General features: G+C 45.1%; 3 protein-coding genes and 1 long non-coding RNA gene across 5 annotated transcripts in view; 3 read left to right on the top strand and 1 right to left on the bottom strand.

Moving 5' to 3' along the window:
- LOC135876752 (two pore calcium channel protein 1-like) overlaps positions 1-4,615 on the bottom strand; it is a 29,634-nt gene extending 25,019 nt beyond the window's left edge. The window contains exons 1-2 of the mRNA XM_065402088.1: positions 4,577-4,615; positions 1,099-1,181 (exon numbers count right to left, since the gene is read on the bottom strand). Of these exons, the coding sequence (XP_065258160.1) occupies positions 1,099-1,181; positions 4,577-4,615 (122 nt within the window). The remainder of the gene's footprint in view (positions 1-1,098; positions 1,182-4,576) is intronic.
- A 6,374-nt stretch (positions 4,616-10,989) lies between these two features.
- On the top strand, positions 10,990-11,172 carry MTLN (mitoregulin). The gene has a single exon (XM_065400518.1). It carries the CDS (start codon positions 10,990-10,992, stop codon positions 11,170-11,172), a length of 183 nt encoding a protein of 60 aa, XP_065256590.1.
- A 56-nt stretch (positions 11,173-11,228) lies between these two features.
- Positions 11,229-15,786, top strand: LOC135876453 (uncharacterized). The gene is made up of 2 exons (XR_010561307.1): positions 11,229-11,402; positions 15,195-15,786. It is a non-coding gene; the product is annotated as an uncharacterized LOC135876453 (long non-coding RNA).
- A 2,762-nt stretch (positions 15,787-18,548) lies between these two features.
- NPHP1 (nephrocystin 1) overlaps positions 18,549-18,697 on the top strand; it is a 36,636-nt gene continuing 36,487 nt past the window's right edge. Inside the window, exon 1 of one of the 2 annotated variants that reach the window (XM_065401581.1) lies at positions 18,549-18,632. In XM_065401581.1, the coding sequence (XP_065257653.1) occupies positions 18,564-18,632 (69 nt within the window). In that variant the 5' untranslated portion in view covers positions 18,549-18,563. The remainder of the gene's footprint in view (positions 18,633-18,697) is intronic. The other variant, XM_065401582.1, reaches the window with a different exon arrangement.

Here is an 18,697-nt window from a genome sequence, read left to right as displayed (position 1 = left end):
AGGTTTTTAAAATGTTTAAGAAGCTTCATTTAAAATTAAATTAAAATGCAGAGCCCCCGGACTGGTGGCCAGGACCCAGGCAGTGTGAGTGCCACTGAAAATCAGCTCGCGTGCCGCCTTTGGCGCACGTGCCATAGGTTACCTACCCCTGATGTAGACGTTTACATTTAGCTGTATTAAAATGCATGGTGCTTGCTTACAACCAGTTTACCAAGCAATCCAGATCGTTCTGAATCAATGACCTGTTGTCTTCGTTATTTACCACTTCCTAAATTTGGGGGTCATCTGCAACCTTTCAGAGTGACTATTTTAGTTTTTCCTTCCAGGTCATTAATAAAAACGTTAAATATGGTAGGGCTAAGAACAGGTCCCTGCCAGGCCCCAATCAAAGCACAGCCACTTGATGAGGATTCCCTATTTACAATCACATTTTGAGATCTATCAGTTTTAGATTAAAAAAACTAAAGCAATATAACGTCAGGTGGTACCATGTTAAACATCTTAGAGACGTCTATTACAAACACTATTACCTTTATCTACTAATCTCCTAAAATGGGTGTGTATGGTCTAGGCTAATGTGAGCAGTTATAATCACTTGTACCTAAGCTACCAATAATTTTTAGTTCTGTGATCAATTGCTCTTTATCCGTTAGGAGAAATTCTACATTAGACCTCATCCTACGTTAACATTCCAATCATGCAAATCATCCCACCAGGTTTCAGTAATCCCAACTAGATCAAATTTATGCACATAAATGAGCAATTCCAATTCATCTTGTTTGTTACCCAGGCTGCTAGCATTGGTGTACAGGCAATTTGAGAATTTCTTCTTTTTATGTCCTTTTATTCTCAACATCTCGAGGATAGAGTCCCCCCCATCACATAAGTATGGCCTACATTCTTTGTTGCTAAATTAAGCATGTGTATAAACATTTGTGGGAGCCGAGCTTTAGTGAATAAATTAAATTGATTTAAATCCAAATTTTCTTTGTATCCAGTGTCCCCCTCATCCCAATTAAGTGAAGATATTTTCCCAGTTAAATATTTTAATTCTTCACACAGAATATTGTTGTACTGGATGTTAGAGTGTTTTCTTACCTGACTGCTTGCGGTGAAGTTTCAAACGGAATGTTTCTATTATATTGAGCATCATAAACATAAGCTGCTGCCAGGAGAAGGTCCTGTTGATGATGGGGGTGGGAGAATGTGACACAGTTTAATTCAGTCAGAATTTGACACTCTTACATTTAAAGAGGCAATTCCAAAGAGACCTTCCAAGGAAGCATCTTTTTACCTTGAGACATTCCATTTAGGTGAAGATTAAAATAAATGGTGCTCTGAATAGCGGTGCTATAAAGAGACTTCATGACATGCAGATTCTGAAATATATTCTAATTTATAAAAGCACAAGCCAACATACAACCTTCTCCTCACCCCTATTCATGTTGGAAGAGAAACCCAAAGTTCATTGCGAAACAAAAAAGTTGTATATTTCTAGCAATTTTAAATTTATAGTAAATAATCATACAATGCAAGGAGAGGTTTAGGTGAGATCACCCGGTGGCTAGTAACGGTCTAATAACTTTAGGAATACTTTGCCGGGGAAGTGCTGTGTGCAGAGAGCACTTTATTCTTCTCTCTCCATTGAGGAGATTAGCATATGTTTGTTTTTTCCTTCTCTTGTAGCCAACAGCCAAGTACTCCTAGCAGGACTCTGGATGGGGGAAGCGGAGGTGGAGTTCTCAAAGGGATGAGCTACCTAGGATTCTTGCCATCCTAGGAGAGATTTCAAACACCTGAATTCTGTTTCCTGGAAACATGTAAATTATCACCCTACCAGCTCACTGCATTTGTACCAGATACACACTATTTACAATACAGCCCCCCCTTTAGTTTCTGTCAATTGTGTCATTGCATGAATGACTCAGAACAGGGGGGCTGATTCGCTTATCATGCTCGTCTCAAAGAAAGACGATTTCAGTGCAAGTATTTAACACACGGATGGAGAAGCTCCATACTGAGTATGTTTAGCCAATGCTCAGCAGCATTCTGGGTCACCTTTAAACAAGGAAGAGTCAGCTCGGCAGCTTGCACTTTGGCAGCTGAGCCAGGTAGTCATCTGCCTTGTTAATGTGGCATGGAAGAGCAATAACACAGGTTCGCTAGTGCAGAGGGCACGACAGGACATTTTGGCTGTGTCTGCAAGTCTGTACTCTAACAGGACTTTACAGTACCCACAGTGTTCACCGGTGTTTAATGGCTTAACTATTAAAATGCAGTGATTGAGGGTCTTTCTTCTCAAGAAACTGCTTAAAGGAACCTGTTGACATCTACAAAAAGAACAAGGAGTACTTGTGGCACCTTAGAGACTAACAAATTTATTAGAGCATAAGCTTTCGTGGGCTACAGATACACACATTATACATACACACACACACACATATATATATATACACACACACACACAATGAAACAATGGGTGTTACTATACACACTATAAGGAGAATGATCAGTTAAGGTGAGCTTTTATCAGCAGGAGAGGGGGAAAAAAACTGCTTGTAGTGGTAATGGAAATGGCTCATTTCCAGCAATTGACAAGGAGATATGAGAAAGTGGGGGGGGAGAGGGGGGAGATAAGCATGGGGAAATAGTTTTACTTTGTGTAATGGCCCATCCACTCCCAGTCTTTGTTCAAGCCTAATTTAATGGTGTCCAATTTGCAAATTAATTCCAATTCAGCAGTCTCTGGTTGGAGTCTGTTTTTGAAGTTTTTGTTGTTGTAATATTGCGACTTTTATGTCTGTAATCGAGTGGCCAGGGAGATCTTGACATCTAGTGGATCTCATGAAGAACTGCAGCAGTGCCAAAGGAAGCCTCTTTGCTCCCAGACACCTGCTCTTCGTTTCTATGCTCTTTAAACCCACCTGCTCTACTGGTGTGGGTTTTTTTCCCCAGAGGGAGTTTGTAACATAGTTGACAACACACAGCTCATGTCCACACACAGACACATAAGTATGGTGAACAAATGGGTTCTAACCATGTCTCTGGACTGTATTTCAACTCTGCTCATGACCAGGGCTGTAACATAACTCTCAGGCCATGAATCGGGTCTCAGGACCCCAAATCAACATCCGTGCAGACAGCTTAGCCATTCCTCTGTCTCCCAGGTCATCCCTATGTAGGAGGCCATTCCAAAATACACTGTGCTGTGTGAAGAACACCCACACATCTGCTACTTCTTGCGCAGCAACTGAGGCAATATGCAATAGTTACACAGAATTTCCCAGCATGCATTGATACAAACACCACTGTATAGAGGGGAAGAAACAGACAGGCTAACACAGTTGTGTCAGAAAAAGCACTGCTGATGGATGTGCTGAATTGTGTTGACTGTAGACGTGTCAAACAACCTGCCTACACTACAGAGCCATTTCTGTAGATTTCTGTAACATGGTTAAGATACCCGCTACACTATGGGTATGTCTACACCGCAATCATGAGTGTAACAGCGGCTCATAGAGACAGACCCAAGCTAACATTAGCTAGCTCAGGTTCTGGAGCAGAAACGCTGCAGCATCCGAGGCTTCAGCAGAAGCTAGCTGCCTGCGTAATTACCAAGGGCCCCAAGTCTTGTACAGTGCACGTGGAGACCGATACTACGGTGGCTTCACTTCAATCCAACTAACAAGATTAAAGCTGGTTTAGGTATATGCCTACACAAGCTGCAGTCACACCCCATGCCTGCAGTGTAGACATTCCCTATGAAATAAACCCCCACTCTACTCAGTGCAGGAGACAAGTGCTGTAAGCAGGTGTCGCTTATAACATAGATAGTAAATGCAGTTAGAAGACCAAACATTTTGTCATGTAGAAAGGGCCTTTGTCGTCTCCATCACCTTCCTGCGATCCCATAGGCAACTGATTTTTAAGATACACCAGTATGGCATCCCCACCCACTGACTGAGTCACTTCCCCTCTCTTTAGAGGGCTAGTAGCAGAGCCAGGGAAATAATCCAGGTCTGTCTCCTGACTGAATCCCATGCTCTATCCACTGGACCACACTGCCTCCTTACACAGAGGTCTCTGTCCAATTTCTTAACAGGGAATAAAGCTACAAAAGCAGCTGGAGCTGCTGAGGCCCCTCTCCCTCCGCAAACCAAAGCCTGACAGGCCATGGCTAGCCCTGCGCCCCTAGAGGGAGGTCGAAGGGTAGAGAGAGGGCTTCCCCCTCTTGCCAAGAGCGGGCCAGGAAGTGTGGCCAGCGGACACACCCTGCAGGTGGCCCCTCACCCGGAGGTTAGTGCAGGCACTTTGCAGGGGGCGAAGGGCAGGCTGCCAGCTTTGTTCTGCAAAGGGGGGGTTATAGCCAAAGAGCCCCTCCCTACAGCCCAGCGTGCATGGGGGGGGTGGTGCAGACCTGCCCATCAAGGCTCCGGGGAGGGAGCTGGCAGCACCCACCCTGGCGCCCAGGGACAGGCTTGCAAGGCAGCAGCCGGGGGGGATGCGCGGAGCCCAGTCCCGGGGGGACCCTGCACCCCGCGAAAGGCCCCGGCACCCGCCCGCCGAGCCCCGTTACCTCCTGCGCGAGCGGCGGGTCCCGGGCTGCAGCGGACATAGCCGGGCTGGCTCCGCTCAGAGCCCCACTAGCTCCATCCCCGGCGAGCCCCGCCGCGAGCTTTAACCCCGCCCGCACGTGACTCCGGGCAGCGGAAACAGCTCCCAGCCCGCGGGCAGCCCGGCCGGGACAGGCGGGCTCGGGGGATGGCAGCCGGGACAGACAGACAGAAAGGGGGAGCCCGGCCAGGGATGGACAGACAGACTGGGGGGACTGCAGCCAGGGACAGACAGACAGAAAGGGGGAGCCCGGCCAGGGATGGACAGACACACTGGGGGAGGGGATTGCAGACAGGGACAGATGGTCAGAAATGGGGAGCCCGGCCAGGGATGGACGGACAGACTGACTGGAGGGAGGGGATTCTGGCCAGGCACAGACAGACTGACAACAAACAGGGAAAGGGAAGTTCAGCCAGGTACACGGGATAGACAGACAGGGGAGAGCCCAGGGAGGAACTCAGCCAGGGCCAGACGGACAGACAAGGGCCACCCGGGAACTGCCAGCAGCTGGGGTCTGCCAGGGCTGGATGGACAGACAGATGGGGGGCACTGGCAGCCATGATCAGACAGGAGATCCCAGTCAGGGTCAGGACAGAGACAAAAAGGTGGGTTGAGGGGAAGAGGAGTCAAGGAACAGATGGACAGGCGGAGATGAGCCAGGGATAGATGAGGAGGCTGGGGGAGAGGGGTACAGACAGATAGGTTGAAGGAGGCTTATACTGAAATGGGCACACGAAAGACAACATACCCTTACACACTGATCCACCTAATCACCTTGAACAACAGAGAGGAAACACACACACACAGCAAACTCTCATACCCAGATAAGGACACACTCACACATGGAACAAGCACTCACACACATGACAAAACACACATGCAGTCCCTCTAACACACATTATTCTCTCGCTCCCGTCACAACACATACACAGAGTCAAACACTAAGGCAAGGCAACACACACTAATACAAGGAAACATTCTGTCATACATGTTCAAACAATAGGACCCATTATCAACTGTGCTGGAGCTGTGACTTTGTGGTGCTGGCTGACCCTTAAGTAGGAGCATCTTCAGGGTTGTTCAACTTCATCAAACTCATACACCAAACTTAAAAGGCAGCCTCTGCAATGTTAAGGCAGAAATAATAATAATCCCTATCTCCTACATAGTGCTTTTCATCAGTAGATTTCAAAGCACTTTACATTTTACTGATGGGGAAGCTAAGGCACAGGGAGATTAAGTGACTTGCCCAAGATCAGTGGCAAAGTTGGGCTTAGATCTCCTGAGTCACAGTCCAGCACTTTATCCACTAGACCCCACTGTCTAGGAATTAACTTTTTATGTAATGGGGAAAAAAGGGGAAGTTGATTGCAATTATGATCAATTAGCAGTTATGAAATGCAGACAGTGATAGGGAAGCTAAATGTATCACTGAAAAATCTATGTCCAATAGAGTTAAGGACAATAAGAAGGAATACTAGAACATATATTAGTGTGATGATCTGGGAAGTCTGTCCATCTATAAATTATGAATTCTGCTTGATACTATGAACTCGCTGTATGTAGCTGTATTTTTGAAAAATGGCACCAGATGTGTAGAGCCCTGTAAATCTGCGGATAGCCGCTTTATATCCGCAGACCATGTTTGCAGATCGGACGCGGATATACATTTTGTATCCACGCAGGGTTCTACAGGTGCGATCCTGGCAATTACAAGCTGGTAAGCCTTCCTTCAGTACTAGGCAACTGATTTAAACTATAGTAAAGGATAGAATTGTCACATACATAGATGAACATGGTAAGTTGGGGAAGAGTCAACATGGCTTTTGTAAACGGAAATCATGCTTCACCTATTCTATTAGAATTCTTTGAGGATGACAACAAGCATGTGGACAAGGGTGATCCAGTGGATGTAGTGTACTTGGACTTTCAGAAAGCCTCTGACAAGCTCCCATACCAAAGGCTCTTCAGCGAAGTAAGCAGTCCTGGGATAAGAGGGAAGGCCCTCTCATGGATCAGTAACTGTTGGAGATGGAAGTGACAGCCTTATATTGGAGTGTATTTCAATAGTACTATAGGTGATGTGAAGGTGGCAAGGAATGCAGGTCAGTTTCTCCTAGGTATATCTCACCAAATCAATTCCCTGGCATTGCAGTGGCTTGGGCACTGGTGCGCCTCAGTCCCACCTATTCTCTGCCTGTGGCACACAGTCGTTTAGTCTCTGGAGGGCTGTAATACTTTTGTCTAATCCAGGTTATTGTGCTCACTATACGGGTAACTGGGTGGGGTTTAGTGACCTGTGATGTGCAGGAGGTCAGGCAAGATGATCTGTGGTCCCTTCTGGCTTTAACCTCTGACTCTATGATTAACCTTAAAAGCATGGAAATCAGAAGTTTTGGGTCAGTGGAGTCTGTCCTGATGCAACCTTAATTGGCACCTAAATTGTTGGTGTTATTTATATTGACTCCACCAAATCCAGAGGAACTGCATGCGTGGATTTGCCGCCTTGGGTTTGTGGTAAATCTGGATCAGATTCAGGCTTAATCAGTTCCTGTTCTCAGCTCTCCCTTCCTCTGCAGAAGGCCCCTCTGCTAGTGTGGTGTCAGCAGAAAGGAAAAGGAAGCTCAGCTTGCAGTCAGAGGTTTCCCTCCCTCCTGTTTCTATGTGATTGTTTGGTATTTCCATAAGGAGTCTATGCCTTTTGGTCTTCTGAGAAAGCATTTATCTATGCAGGGACAGAGATAATACAGGGTCGGATATGTAGTAAATGCAAAATGAAATGAAACACTTTTTAGATAACTGAATTGAGTGAATTGCTCATTATGCCTCAATAGGCTTCTCCCTTCCTGCTTTTGACAATATTTAGCTAAGAGATGTGCCCAAGCCGCAAAGTTTGAAAACAAATCTGAACTTCCCCAGAGTTTGGGAGTGTCTGGATTCAGCAGTCTGAAGAGGTCTAGTATTATGGAGAGGTGGCAGACTCTCTATTCTTAAGGTTGTAGCCAGCTTCCATTATCAAACCCATTTTTTGATCTCCTACAACTTTGGTTCAGAAGATTTGGCCTGAAAATTGTAAAAATTACTCTGAAGTATATAAAAAATACTTCCATGTTATCAATCTGAGTTACAGATCACAAAATGATCTTAGTTTGAAATTCTGGCTTGTTTTTGATCCCTCGAGCTCAAAAGCACCTTGTTATAATCCCTGCTACTATCTCTTCAGTTTCTCCGTACAGTTAAATCTCCTTGAAAACTCAGGCACGGGGTATCTGAAGAAAGTGAAGCAACGCTATTAAATATTTTTGTTGTCTAGTTTTAGGCCCAATCCAGCCCCCATGGATGTCAGTCTGAGTTTCTGTGATACTGTATAGCAGGGGTCGGCAACCTTTCAGAAGTGCTGTGCCGAGTCTTTATTTATTCACTCTAATTTAAGGTTTCGCGTGCCAGTAATACATTTTAACGTTTTTAGAAGGTCTCTTTCTATAAGTCTATAATATATAACTAAACTATTGTTGTATGTAAAGTAAATAAGGTTTTAAAAATGTTTAAGAAGCTTCATTTAAAATTAAATTAAAATGCAGAGCCCCCTGGACCGGTGGCCAGGACCCGGGCAGTGTGAGTGCCACTGAAAATCAGCTCACGTGCCGCCTTCGGCACCCGTGTCATAGGTTGCCTACCCCTGCTGTATAGGGTGTGAGAGCATATTGCCCAATTGCAACTCAAAAAGAACAGAAGGATATTTCTATAGCTATTGGCTGATTCCTGTTAACCATCGTGGAAATTCCAAGTGTCAAACAGACCCTTACATTGCGCAGAGGGTAATTACTTGAGTTAGAATTTAGCCAGGACATCCAAATTAACATTCTTAATCTTGCAAAAAGTGATGCGGGGTTATTTCTAGTGGTTTACTTTTTAAAACTGGTAATAGCTTTCTTATTACGCTACATTTGCACATTCTCCTGAGCTACCTCATTTTGTCCTCACTGGGGAGCTTGCTATTCTCTGCTCCTTTTAGAGTTGGCTTGTTCAATAGATTTCAAGGTCAGAAGGGACCTTTGTGATCATCTAGTCTGACCTCCTGTATAACACTGGCAATAGAACTCCCCCAACATAATTCCTTTTGAACTAGAGCATATCTTTCAGAGAAACATCCGGCTTGGATTTAAAAATTACCGGTGATGGAGAATCCACCATGACCCTTGGTAAATTATTCCAATGGATAATTAGCCTTATTGCTATTCCTGTGCAATCTCTTTTGGAATGAGCACCCAGTTCCTGTATACTCTCTCTGTTCTATGTGACAGGAACTGACCTTAATTTACATTTGGGGGAGCTGTGGACTTAATGCTTAGCCTTAGGCAGAGAGGCCCAAGGCCTTGTGGTGAAGGCACTGGACTGGGTCTCAGGAAATCAGAACTTTATTCCTGGCTCTTCCACAGACTCCCTGTGTGACCTTGGGCAAGTCCCTTTGCTTTCTTTCTGCCTCAGTTTCACCATCTGTAAAAGGGGGTTAATAGCACTGTCCTGCCCTGACAAGAGTAAGTTAATTCATGTGTATGATGTGCTCAAATATTACAGAGATAGGGTGCTGATACCGGTGACATGTGAAAGTAGGTATTGCAGGAGAACCTGACAGTGCAGTGTACCCCCATAGATTATATTGCTGCAGCACCCAAAATGTGCTACATGCTATACAAACACATAGTCCCTGCCACAAAGGTTTAAATTCTAAATAGACAAGGCAAGTGACCAGCCAATGAGAAATTGTTAAGAACACAGCACCACCCAGTCAGCACCACCACCTTCCTTCACCTCTGCCCAGATGTGCCAGCTAATCTGCTCTGCCCTTTCTGATCCAGAGTGAGAGTGCCCTCCTTCTGTCTGTTCACCCTGTGGCATAGATTCAGGAACAATCTAAAAGCCTGGGGGAAGGAAACAAAAAAATCTAACAGCCAGAGAATTCCCACATTATAGAAAGTGACCAACAGTGGGAAAAGTGACTGATAGTGTGTGGAGGGGCTTTCTGGCCGTGCGGGCAGAACCCTACATAGTTTCACCTGTCCCCAGCAGACTCTGGAAGCTTGTAGTCTGGGTTTAAATTGTTTAAATGTGTGAGTAATAGTAGGCCCATGTCTGAAAGGAAGGGCACATCCATTTCATCAAGTACAGATAAGAAAATGTGCTTTGGGCCATGCCCCAGCTTCTCTAAGCATCCTTGGATCCAACAGCAGCCTTGAATCTAACAAGAATCTTACATTGTGAAACTGTCATGTCAGAAATGATAGCTACATCCCATCAGTCCTAGGTGTTGACAGAATCCTCTGCAGACATTAAAACAGATTACCTGCATTACAGATTACCTCCATTACACTCATTGGAGTTACGCCAGTGGAGAATCTGGCCCACCACATTTCTTAGGTGGACCAAGCAACAGCCAGCTAGAAAGCAATTGCCTTCACCTTGCATGTGCTATCTCAGTGGTTCTCAAACTTTTGTACTGGTGACCCCTTCCACAGAGCAAGCCTCCGAGGGTGACCCCCCTTATAAATTAAAAATACTTTTTAATATATTTAACACCATTATAAATGCTGGAGGCAAAGCAGGGTTTGGGGTGCAGGCTGACAGCTTGCGACCCCCCATATAATAACCTCGTGACCCCCTGAGGGCCCCCGACCCCCAGTTTGAGAACCCCTGTGCTATCTAAAGGAAAAAGGACGTCTGACCCAATGAAAGAATGCTCACCTCTGAAGTAATCCGGATTTACTTATGTGTTAAATGGATGGTGTTAATGGACCAAGAATCATTGGTCTGCATTTTTGGGTTTGAAAACAGGGATGAAATAAAACATTTGTTTTTAAAAAATTATCTTTTTAGCGCCCATGTCTGAAAATGTGACTCCGGTGTAACTGATGCAGTGGTGTCTGCCTGAATTTGCAGAGAGCCTGATACAATAGCACTAAGAGCTGTAACTTGCTCCATTGCTCTGCTTGCCAAAGCAGTTGCTCCCAAGGAAGGGACGGGTGGGAAACAAGACATCCAAGACAACCCCTTCAGCCCAGATTTTAAAGCCCCCTCCCCACCTGCCCAAAAGGGCGTCCTCTCCCAAACAGCAAACGCCCCAGCGGCCAGAGCTCCCCCCTCTCTCCCCATACACAGGAGCCACCTCAGCCAGAGCTGGGGCTGGCTGCACAGGACCGTCTGGGCGGATCGTGTGCACAAGCCACTCCTGCCACGTGGCGGCGCGCGCGGGACTCGAGGCCAGCCGCCGGGAGGGGGCCCGACAGGCAGGCGCGCGCCGACGCCGCGGAGAGGCACGGAGCGCGCGCGCCGCGGTAGTTTGGGCGCGCGGGGCTGCCGTAGGGCGGCCGCCGGAGCATGGCGTTGGGCTCGGAGGCGCTGCGGGAGCGGCCGGTGCAGCTGGCGCTGGTGCTGGTCTTCGCCTCGGGCGTGCTGGTGGGCTGGCAGGCCCACCGCGTGCGCAGGCGCTTCCTGGCCTGGAGGAAGCGGCGGCTGCAGGGTCTGCTGGAGGCCACGCAGAAGAAGCTGGACGTGGCCTGAGCGGGGTGCCGCGGGGCCGTATCCTTGGGCGGCGCGGCTCTGGCTGGGGGCGGTGCCCTGGGTCCCTGCCAAGCCCGGCGAGTGCGGCGGCCCGGACTGTTCCCCCCCGCCCCCCGGGCCTCACCCGTGTGTCACAGCCCGAGCCTGGGCCGGTGGGGAAGGACAGGATTTACCGCCAGCAGCTAAGTCGTGTGTAAAGTCCAGCGGCCCTGCTTAAAGCCCTGCCTCAGGTGTGTGTGTGTTAACACGGTAGGAATACAGCTTTCTCTAGTGTAGACGCGGCCAGCCTCTGGCGGGTGGTGCCACGCCCCCCGACTCAGTGTAAAGCAGTGGCTCTCAAACTTTTGTACTGGTGCCCCCTTTCAGATAGCAAGCCTCTGAGTGCGACCCCCCCCCATATAAATTAAAAACACTTTTATATATATTTAACACCATTATAAATGCTGTAGGCAAAGCGGGGCTTGGGGTGGAGGCTGACAGCTCGCGACACCCCCCCCATGTAATAACCTCGTGACCCCCCTGAGGGGTCCTGACCCCCAATTTGAGAACCCCTGGTGTAAAGCAAAGTGAAGCGCTTGTGTAAGTGTGCGCAGATCAGGGCCTGAGGGTACATCTGCATGGCAAAAAACAATACCCACAGCAGCGAGTCTCGGCCTTGGGATCAACTCACTAGGGCTTGCATCCAGCTAAAAATAACAGTGTAGACATTCCTGCTCCAGTTTGGAGACTCAACCCCCTCTGGGTTTCCGAGCCCAGGCTCCAGCCTGAGCTGAATGCCTACACTGTTATTTGTAGCCCTGTGGCATGATCCCAAGTCAAGTGCCCCGGGCTCTGAGACTCGCTGTTACATGGTTTTCTTTGCAGTGTAGATGTATCCTGAATTTCTGTTGGTCCCTCAATGTCAAAGCCCCCTCCTTCGGGAGCCAGTTTCCTTGAGACAGTCATCTTGTTCTCATTCCCTAATACTAGGGAATAATTTACTGTCTATAACATTGACAATTTGCCATATAAAGATTTTGTTTTTCAATGTCTAGGATTTTTTCTTGAGTAAGGGGCTTATCACAATTATTAGCCACTCCGAGACCTAGCAAACTTGTATGGGTATTGGGGTGAAGGCATTGCTTTTAGCTGCCTCTTTCTGGTAACAGGCTTACAACAGTGTGGCAAAATACAGTAGAACCTCAGCATTACAAACACCTCGGGAATGGAGGTTGTAACTCTGAAATGTTCATAACCCTGAACAAAACATTATGGTTGTTCTTTCAAAAGTTTACAACTGAACATTCACTTCATACAGCTTTGAAACTACTATGCAGAAGAAAAATGCTGCTTTTAACCATCTTAATTTAAATGAAACAAGCACTGAAAGTAACCTAACCTTGTCAAATCTTTTTTAATAACTTTCCCTTTTTAAAATAATGTATGTTTAACACAGTACTGTACTGTGTATTTGCTTTTTTTGTGTGTCTCTGCTGTTGCCTGATTCCGTATTTCTGGTTCCAAATGAGGTGTGTGGTTGACCCGTTAGTTTGTAACTCTGAAGTTCTACTGTACATAGTCTTAGGTGGCTAAGCCAGGCTCTTATTTATTTATTTAATTTAATTTCTGACACATGAATTTTGGTCCATTGATTTCTGGTTCCACACTGTTTTCGTTTACCAGGAATGATCTTAACACAGTCCTTGAATTATATTAGTAAGCTTTGTTTGTATTAATTCAGTTAATAAATTAATAAAGGTAGGCCCAGTTATCACAAGAGCTGAGACTTATCTGTCACATACAGTTCCTTATGCAAGCCCTATTTACAATATGGAAGTGGAAGGGAGAAATGAGGAAGAACAACGTTTTGGCCTACGTAGGGAATGGCATGTTCCTGCTCCTTCACAACAGTCTAACAGTTGCAGGGATGTATCTCTTGGGGTGACTGGAGACACCTTTTGTCATGTACAGTCAATTAAAAATCCAGTTTCTTATTTAAGCCATAAGTACACTATGGAAGTGGAGTGAGGGCATGATGTATCAGAGCATACTGCACAGGAACTAAGCATCAGGTTGATGAGTGGCATGTCCCAGCTACTTCAGAACAGTCTAATGGCAGCAGGGATGAATCATGTGGGGTGATTTGAGACTAATTTTGTCACGTACAGCCAGTCAAAACCCAGTGCCTTAATTATTTAATTCAGGGGTTCTCAAACTGGGGGTCAGGACCCCTTGGGGGGGTTGCGAGGTTATTACATGGGGAGTCGCGATCTGTCAAGCTCCACCCCAAACCCCACTTTGCTTCCAGCATTTATATTGGTGCTAAATATATAAAAATGTGTTTTTAATTTATAAGGGGGGGTCGCACTCAGAAGCTTGCTATGTGAAAGGGGTCACCAGTGCAAAAGCTTGAGAACCACTGATTTAATTCATAAATAATGAATTAATTAGGAATTTTTTATCACACCCAATCATGCTAATTTGATGACATTTCTAAAAATGTAATCTTACATTGATATATTTTCAAAGTAATTTTGACCTTTGAATAAGGAACCAAGGAACCACGTAACCACTTAGTAAGGAACTGGTTCCAAGTAAAAGGAACCGGGAATAAAGAGTCAACTTCAGCCTTCTTGGGGGAAGAAGGATTGTGTCCCTCCAACCCTACACAGCTCCCATATATAAAACTTGTTTTATTTGATCTTTGCATAGGGCATTGTGGGTTTTTGTTTTGTATTACTGAATACAGAGACACTATTGCATCTCACTTCAGATACTGTCTAGTTCAGGCTAGTTTTCTATTGGGAGCCTGATTTAAAAAAATAGATAAATCTACCTCTCCTGCTCCCCAAAAAACTTAAAACAGTATTTGAAACATTTACATGTTGAACTCTGATAGGGGATACGCTTGGGGGGGGGGGGGGGGAAGGTGGAAAGGGGAGGGTTGGTGTTTGGACAAAGATGTTCCTGAGATTGGACCATTTGAAAAATCAGAGCTGCTTCTCTCAGCAAGGGTTTGAAATGCAACAGAGCTCCCATTTTCAAGTTACCATGTGGCCTGACGTGGGAATGCACTGCTGGCACTCATGTATATCTCAGTCTTGTCTGTCTGACTCTCCTCTGCAAAATGTAGTGAAATTATCTCAGTCAGATATTAAATGTAAATAGATCATATATTTGACTGTTACAACATAGTTTATTACAGCACACTCTAAATTCCTGACAATCAAGGTTGCTTTATTGTAGTCTCTAAATCTAAATGACAATCTGGAAATACTCAGTTAAAGTGCTAACAGCATTGAGACTTACTATTTAACTACCATATACTAAACTTGATTTTCACAAACTTGTCTCTTAATAACTGAAATATTGTAATGGTGCTGTAAATAGATTGATTTATCTTTGCTCTCGCATAAAGATGGGGGAGGGATAGCTCAGTGGTTTGAGCATTGGCCTGCTAAACCCAGGGTTGTGAGTTCAATCCTTGAGGGGACCACTTAGGGATCTGGGGCAAAAAAATCAGTACTTGGTCCTGCTAGTGAAGGCAAGGGGGCTGGACTCAATGACCTTTCAAGGTCCCTTCCAGTTCTAGGAGATAGGATATCTCCATTAATTTAATTTAAAAAATGTTGGTTTTTGGTTGTGAGCATACACGGAGGAGATGTAGCTGTTAGGGACTATGGGCTTGTATTGGTAAATATCTGGAAACATTTTTGTTCGCACCAAAAATGTTCAATAATGGAATTTTTTTGTTAATGAAATTTTGAGGGAACACCAATGATTTTCGGTACATCTTTAATTAAGTTTTTCTACCTTAATATTTTTGACATAATATATTGTTTCTGTCCCTTTCCCTTTGGTTACTCAATGTTCTGTCTGCCCCCTTTTAATATCTCTCTTACGTCTGATTTTCTTCTTTTATTTTTGATACATTATAATCTGACTGAACATTGTTTTGATCACCTTTGCTATTTAAATTAAAAAAAACCCCAAACAAACGTGAAATTATGTGCAATTTGTAATTTTTCACTTTCTTTTAACAGCCTTATACAGATGAAAGCTGACAACTGAATGAAAATAAATGGACTCCTGCTGCATTTGTGTCTAAACACAGTTTAAAAGATGGACTTTAAAAACAAATGTTTTGATAAGCAACCATATTCTAAAAAAGAAGGCATCTGTGGTATCATACAATCTCATTTGCCCAAACTGACATCAGCAAAGCTTATCTTCACATGTATCAGAATAACCTATCCACCAAAATGTTATGGAGTGAGCTTAATTAATTCATATGTATTATGACTGTGCAAACCTGTCACATTATGTTTTTAAGGGATGTTTGTGTCTGTTTTGCTTTGTGACTCTTAAGGCTCGTCCTGAGCTACATTTGACCCTTACATTTTAATAAATTAAACTAAAAATGATATAACTTAAGTTACTTACTAGTAATTTGTAATAAAGTATCTCTTAAGTGGGGAGTGAAAACATGTAAAGATTCTGATGTTAAACATTTTAGAACTTTGAAAGTATACAACCAAAGGGTTGGTCAAAAAGATTAAGGCAAAAGCATACTAGTGTACACTGATAAGATAAATTTGTATATTAAATCAGTAAAGCTGGGGTTCTTGTCTGAAATTCAGCAAAAATAGAGAATTCTATGTCTAGATCTCTTACCAACTCCATAACTAAGAATACATCAGCCCTATATACTTATTGCGCCACATCATCACTTCCGGCAAAGATGCTGGACATCATGAATTAAAATCCTTGGGACTTCCTTTTTGATTAATTTTGCTGGGCCTCATGCTACATATGTCAGCCATCCCTATCTTTCTGTTACTTCCATGCATACGTGCACAGCTTTCCCCTCCAAAAAAAAATAAAAAAAATCTCCTAATCAACACATTTTTAAAGTGTTTCTATCTTGTTCTCCTTTTATGTTTATAAGCAGATGCCAACCCCACATTGTGCAAAAATAGTTAAAGGCTATGTAGGTTCAGAATTCATTCCCTGCCCTTAACTTTAACTTTATTAATAAGCTAATGCAAAAAGAGAAAAAAGCCCAGACAGATTCTGCCCATGCCTTCTCCCCAAGCTTGGCTGTTCTTATGATTTTTCTCTTAGGACTGGCGAGGCTTAGACCATTGATTCCCAAACTGTTTACTAAGGTGACCCACCAACTGCATTTTGTCTTCTTGTTTGCAACCCACCCTTACATATATGCACCCTCTGCCCTTGCGCTGCAATCTGAATCCCGGCCCAGTGCAGAGGGGAAGCCTGGACAAGGGGGGTTGGAGAGCAAGCCCACCATGCACTCACCCCACTGAGTCGGCTCTTGTTCCGCGGCACTAGGCTTAGCTCTAGCTCTCTGCTCCAGGTGTTACAACCTGGTACACAGTGTGTCAGCACCACTCAGGTTTGGAGGGCAGCCAGTGGCTCTGCGACCCCATGTGTCTGGTTGCAATCCCCAGACTGGGGAGCTAGGCCCAACCTCGCAGGACAGAAGTCACCACGGTGGGGTGAGTGTGGGACAGCCTCACTCTCCAGTCCCCTCCTCTCTGCACCTGGCTGGTAAAGTGTATGTTTGCCTAGTTCAAGGCCCAGTGATGAGTAAACCTGTTCCTGGACACACTGATCCATACAGAACCTTCCTGAGACCCACCAGTTGGAAAACACTGGCTTAGATTCCTCTGATCAGGGGGCCACTCTCACTTCACTTGTACCCAGAATTAGTTAATGAGGTGCACCATCCGGCAGAGCTCCAATGCCTTCTAACATAGAGGGTCAATGAACCCAGCTGCTGTGTAACAATGTCATTCAGAATCTTGAAATGTTGACTTACCCAAGTGGGAAATCTTGTGTCCTTTATAGCTGAGATGTTGCTTGGTTGCAGAAGTTTTCTGTGTAATGCTGTATCAGGCTGATTTAGTGGTGATATGGCATACACTTGCGGGCATCCTGTGCAAAGTGGAACTGAGGTCAGGTATTTTAATGTCATTCATTGGAAGACATGGTTCATGTGCTAGCTCAAACTTTGCACTTACTGACATGTTAAAATAGAATTGTACTTATATTTATTAAAGCACCCAGGATTTTTTTATTAATTTTTTTTGCAATGGATTATTTGTTATGTTTTTAATGTGTACCTAATATTTGTTTCTGGAAAAGGTAAAAGGAAGAAGAAAAGATAGATGGTAGATATGACAATTTGGGATTTCTGTATAATGGCTTGAATAATTCTTTGGATACATCAGCACAGTTTTTTCTAAATCTGGTGTTGCATACATCAGCGTAATTAATCATTTTAATACGATTACAAAGGAGTTTTTTCTCACGCCTTGTCAATAACCCTAAAAGTGTTTTTTTAAAAATCATTAAAATAAAAACAGTAAACCCTCATGTGGAAAGGGCACATGATCGTTTGATCTCAAGTACATGTTGTAACTTGACAACACTATTAATTCTATGTACATCTCTGCTGCATTTCCTTATCTAATACTTTGGAAACAATTAAACAGCAAATACTGAAGTGCATGAGCTGTTTAGAGTTCAGAGGGAAGCAATGTCAGATCACCTGCTAGGAAAAAAATTCCTTGGAATATGTCAAATTAATGTGAAAAGGCTACGAAGAAAATTAAATTGCTTCTTCCATGGCTCAGTGGGTGTGAGAGAGAAGAATTCCAGCAGGTGCATGGCTAGAATTTCTGCCTGCAACACAGCCCTGCTGTGCAGACCGTAAGTCTCTTTTTGTAGTATGGTGGGTCCGTCCTGGTCCATGAGTGGAGCTCTTAAGTGCTATGCTATGGCAATAACAACAAGAAGTGTGGCAGAATTTAATTTTTATTTTGTATAATTTTGGGGGATAATGTAGATGTTTATTTCTGAGCCTGTTTTGAAATGTATAGCTATTTAAATTGTCGTTCCCTACAACTGAGACAATCATTATTCACTGACGGTCTCTAGACAGTCTCAAGCAGCATTTTTCTTTGCCTCCCTTTACCCTTGGGAGGGAGGGAGAGGTGTGTGGGGGTGTGTACGTACGTGTACGTACCCACAGCCGCCTAGGAAGTGAAATCAGCAGCACCCCCTGGTTACAACCCCAGTCCCTCCAACTAACCTAGACACAGCGCTGAGAGCTAGGCTCGCGCAGACTACAGCCCCCAGCATGCACTGCTCGCCGGGCTCCGAGCGAGGCCTGGTGCGGGGGAGCGCGACTTTCGGGCCCCAGTGCATTCTGGGACGTGTAGTCTTTGCCAGTGATTCAGGAACGGGAGAAGCCCGCCAGCCCCGTTGCATGCTGGGACGCGTAGTTCGCCTCTGTCTCCGCAGCGGGCTCCCCCGCCCTCTGATGTTCGGGACGCGCGGCGATGACGACAATTCTTAGCGCCCAAGCGTTCGTCTCCTTAGCGACGATGTCCGGGCGGAGGGGCCGGAGCCCGCTGCAGGGGGCTCAGCGACGGGGCCGCGAGTTGCGGCAGCAGGTACCGCCCGTCCCGCGCACCCCCGCCCCGAAGCTACAGCGCGGGGAGCGGCGCCCCTGCTGGCG

This window comes from Emys orbicularis, chromosome 3 (assembly GCF_028017835.1).
Source record: "Emys orbicularis isolate rEmyOrb1 chromosome 3, rEmyOrb1.hap1, whole genome shotgun sequence".
NCBI lineage: Eukaryota > Metazoa > Chordata > Testudines > Emydidae > Emys > Emys orbicularis.
This window is presented reverse-complemented; position numbering and strand designations above follow the sequence as displayed.